The sequence below is a fragment of the Parasteatoda tepidariorum genome, unplaced genomic scaffold (genome assembly GCF_043381705.1).
Source record: "Parasteatoda tepidariorum isolate YZ-2023 unplaced genomic scaffold, CAS_Ptep_4.0 HiC_scaffold_6040, whole genome shotgun sequence".
Taxonomy (NCBI): Eukaryota; Metazoa; Arthropoda; class Arachnida; order Araneae; family Theridiidae; genus Parasteatoda; species Parasteatoda tepidariorum.
The window spans coordinates 1-4,050 of record NW_027261843.1 but is presented as its reverse complement, the minus strand read 5'-3'; the positions used below and the strand labels follow the sequence as shown (position 1 = coordinate 4,050).

Sequence of the window (4,050 nt, the reverse complement as noted above, 5' to 3'; positions counted from 1 at the left end):
AACTCCCGAAGAATTTGTCATTAATAAAAGACTGTTACCTGTATCATCTTCTGCAGCACCAGTATTGTTTGCTAGAAAAAACAGATGGCTAAAATACTAAAATATTCTGTAAACCATTAGTCGTATTAATAAATGATTTTAAAATATAAACTTGTATTTTTTCGACTTTCATTAAATTCTTTTTTCATTCACACACACAATACAAACAAGGAGACATCCGTAGGTCCCTCTCAAGGAGACCTTCCAGGGTGCGGGACGAGGACCCTTCTCCTATGGCACTCCGCGGTTTTTTAAGTGGGCGTCGCCACTAGGCACGCTTTTTTTTTGAGTGGGTCGCATCCACTATGCACGCTTTTTTATGAGTGGGTCGCATCCACAAGGCACGCTTTTTTTTATGAGTGGGTCGCATCCACTAGACATTTTGATCCTTTAAAATCCATAAGGGAGAGTTGTGTAATCAGTCTCGTTAATAATCCTCTTGTCGTAAACCATACGATACTTCTTTGTTTCCGTCATGTTCACAACCTTCCTCTTCTTTGGCTGGCGGACAATTTTTGAAGGATTGCAGAGAGGTATTGTGGTTTCTCTGTCCAAAGAACACACAAGATGTTTAACTGAATCGAAATTCAGGATTTCAGAGTTTCTAAAATTCAAAGAGAAACCTCTAACTTTACAGCATGTTTTGCCCGACGCTGTTCTATAAGCGTAGTTTTTTGCTCCGCCTGTGGAAAAAAAGCAATGCTTCTTTAAATTTCTAAGTAATTATATTAATAACTGAAAAATATGAAATTAAAAATATATTTACCAGAAACAAATGATGTAATCACATCTCCGTCAAGCTCATCTGTGAATTCGCCCAAGAAGTTTTCCAAAGGTGGGTCATTATCTCCTGTGCTTGCATAAATAATGGAATCCGTGTCATGGTATAGGACGGAATCACCAAGTTTATCCATCTCTTCATAGAGTTTTAATCTGGCCCATGCGGTTGTAAAAGACGCTATAAATATGTTTGTTGTTGTGTCTTGGTCGATAAATTCCTTCACAGCTTCCCACTGTATTGCAGCAACTTCGGAACTTGGAAAATATATATCTTTAACCTATAATTAAAGCAAAATAAAATTTAAATTATATTTGAGTTAAATTATATTGAAATTAAACATATATTTTACTTAAATACACGCAAAAAAGATATCTTTTTCGTAGAATCAGCCAGCATCTTATTAGGTATCGTTTACGTAGGTCGTTTACGTATGTTAAAAGGGGTTTGAAGAGGTTCATTGCCCATCTGAAAAAAATAATTTTTTTGTAACACAAGAGAAAAAACAATTCAAAAAACATTCTTTCAACTAAAGAAAAAAAAGAAAACCCACCTTCCCCAAAAATTGTTAAGAAATGCTTTGGATACTGCCCGTCGACCAGGATTTTTTTCAATTCTTGTTGGGTCCACATCTATTCCTTCTCTGTTTTTATAATCTTGAATGTATTGTAGTTTATCTTCTGGACTCACACAATTTGCTGGCCAGCCACTACTCTCTTGTTTGATCTTTAGGAAGAGATCGATATATGAACGGAAGAGACGGTTGGATTTCTCCTTGAAGTTATAGACTTCGTATATCTAAAAAGCAAGAAATAATAAAGATAAATATACATACACAGCATTTTTATGATTATTTGAAAACATAAGAATTAAAAAAAAACTGAATAACCACCTTAACGATTCTATATCCCTTTTTAATGGCAAGTTTAACCTCCTCGGATACCCAGGTTCCAATTAATGAACGTTCTTCATCTGTGTGCTGGCAGACTGTTTGAGCCAAATTGTCAGTGCACTTTCTACATAGCGGGAACATCAGTTTCTGATTAGATCTGTACGGCAGAACAGGTAAGTACAGTCCTCTTGGTGGTAAGACCTTGCATTTTATTAACCCAAAGTAATTATTTACATCCTGAAAATCCGATGTTATGATTTCCGGATGACCAACTGGNAGGCAGTTAATCCAGACAACAAAAGAGAATTTTACCTCCTCATGGCAGAAGACGGAAGAATATCTTTGACACGTGAGACAACATGCCGTAGTGGACGAGTTTATAAATGGCCCTTGGATATCACCCACGCCCAATGGCACTCCATCCGTAGAGTTTACAAAAATGTGATCTCCAGTTACATAACTTTGAAGTACAAGCACAGAGACTTTTTAAAAACTTTTAAAATGGTGTCAAAACGTGTACTGCCAATGGAGAAACCCAACAGTGCCCGCTATGAAGAAGCAGAGGGTGATATGAATCGTTGTTTTGCCATAGTGTTGTACAAACACATAGGTGAAAAGAAAGGTCTTAGCCCACCTATGCGAATTTGCGGAGAAGAGATTGAAATCTCTGACTTAGTCTCCATCAGAGACTTTAATGAGTCTTGTATGTATCTCAATGTTGTGGCATTAGCCAGAGACTTTGAACTAGAACTTGTTGATAATCACAAGTTGTTCCCAGACCAAGAACCATTAATTGACTTTTTAAGTGAGAACTATTTAAAAAATATTCGATTGGATGAATGCATTGCTGCTGCAAGGAAGGATTTTTGTAGTTATGATTTTTAATTTTTTTTAAGTATTTAAATATATTTGTTTGAATAAATGTAATTAGTTTGTTAAACATTTTTGTTTTTTCTTTCCATGTGTTTACTGACTTTTCATTTTTCAGAGGATTGTGAAATTTTCTTTTTCAGCAGGCATGAATTTTCTTTCTTTCACGTCTTTTCAGAGAGAGACAGTTTTATTGTTAAAAGTTATTGCATGATTTTGTTATTTAAAAAAGAGATAATATTAATAATGAAATGTTAAGATTGTAGGTAAAAAAATAGATTAAAAAATATCAATCTTACTTTATCGCAAATGGAAAATTTTTGCCTATTCTGTTTCGCTTTGTGGGAATCATAACACTGTTCAGATCTACACAATCGGTCGCAGTCCTTGCATCTTTTAGGATTTTGTGTAGGTTGGCACTCTAGTTTTCGGCAAACGGGGCAAACATATTTGCAAGTGTGATTTTCCTCGTGATCATAAGCCTTCTCGCATCCGATACAGTAAAAATTGGACGCATAGAACCCTGTCATGGTTGTAATAGGACTATAATGCTCCTTATGTAACCATAAGTTAATTCGTTTCCGCCTTGGAGTATCACTCTTGTACGATAGCTGAAAATTATATGAGAACAGTTGAAATATTTATTTCTCATAAAAAAAAAAGATATTGTTAACATAAAAAAAAAAATAACACGGCAAAAAAAAATTACTTTTTTTCTCCTTTAAATGTTAATTAATGCTACTAGGTCTATTTTCTTTAATTAAATAAATAAAATAATAAGTTGATCATAAAACAGTCAAAATAGAAAAAACTTAGAAAATTAATAAATAGAAAATTATATAGAAAATTTTATTAAGTAAAATAAATAGAAAATTTTATTAAGTAAAATAAATAGAAAATTTTATTTAAACAACAGTTTAAATTCATTGAAGTCGAAATCGAAGAAATCAATATAATAAAGTATATTCTTAAAATTTTAAAGAAAAGCTAATCTTTCTTTTTTTGATATCAAATTTAGAAGAAGAAAAAACAATATCTAAATATTACGAAGAAACAAGCATGTAACTAATAATTTTGTATGATTAAATTATAGTTAAAAAACTTACCCCGTTTCCATTTGTGGAGGAAAACACCACTATTTGTGTATCTAAAAATTCCTCAAACCTTGCAATTTCAGAATATGTGCATGGACCTAGTGGAACATCGGCATCTTCATGTAATTGTTTTGCCCTCATCATTAACGCTGGACGACATGCGTTGCGGAAAGCATTTGTGGATCTTGTATCCCCATCATTCAAAGCAATTGCCCTGACTATAGCCTTTGCACAACATAGCCCAATATCATCTCTTGGTATGAAGATAATTGATCGTTTTCGAAGCTGGTCAATCTCAGCGTTGATTACTCTCCTAGTACCGCCTCCTGCTCCGACATCCCGTTTCAATGTTATCACATCGACGGTAAATCCATCCG

At 33.9% G+C, this 4,050-nt stretch overlaps 1 protein-coding gene across 1 annotated transcript; it reads right to left on the bottom strand.

Annotated features, from left to right (window-relative positions):
* Positions 1 to 12: 12 nt before the first annotated feature.
* LOC122273618 (uncharacterized) lies at positions 13 to 1,151 on the bottom strand. Its single transcript, XM_043057652.2, has 2 exons — positions 806 to 1,151; positions 13 to 722 (listed from the first exon to the last, which is right to left on the bottom strand). Exons 1-2 carry the CDS (start codon positions 951 to 953, stop codon positions 430 to 432), a joined length of 441 nt encoding a protein of 146 aa, XP_042913586.1. The 5' UTR covers positions 954 to 1,151; the 3' UTR covers positions 13 to 429.
* Between the last annotated feature and the right edge of the window lie 2,899 nt (positions 1,152 to 4,050).

What these genes read in the sequence shown, in the direction of transcription:
- LOC122273618 (XM_043057652.2), bottom strand. Translation starts at nt 953, where the DNA reads ATGGATAAACTTGGTGATTCCGTCCTATACCATGACACGGATTCCATT. An exon ending in GATTACATCATTTGTTTCTG is followed by an intron (nt 723 to 805) that starts GTAAATATATTT and finishes TTTTTTCCACAG; the next exon opens with GCGGAGCAAAAAACTACGCT.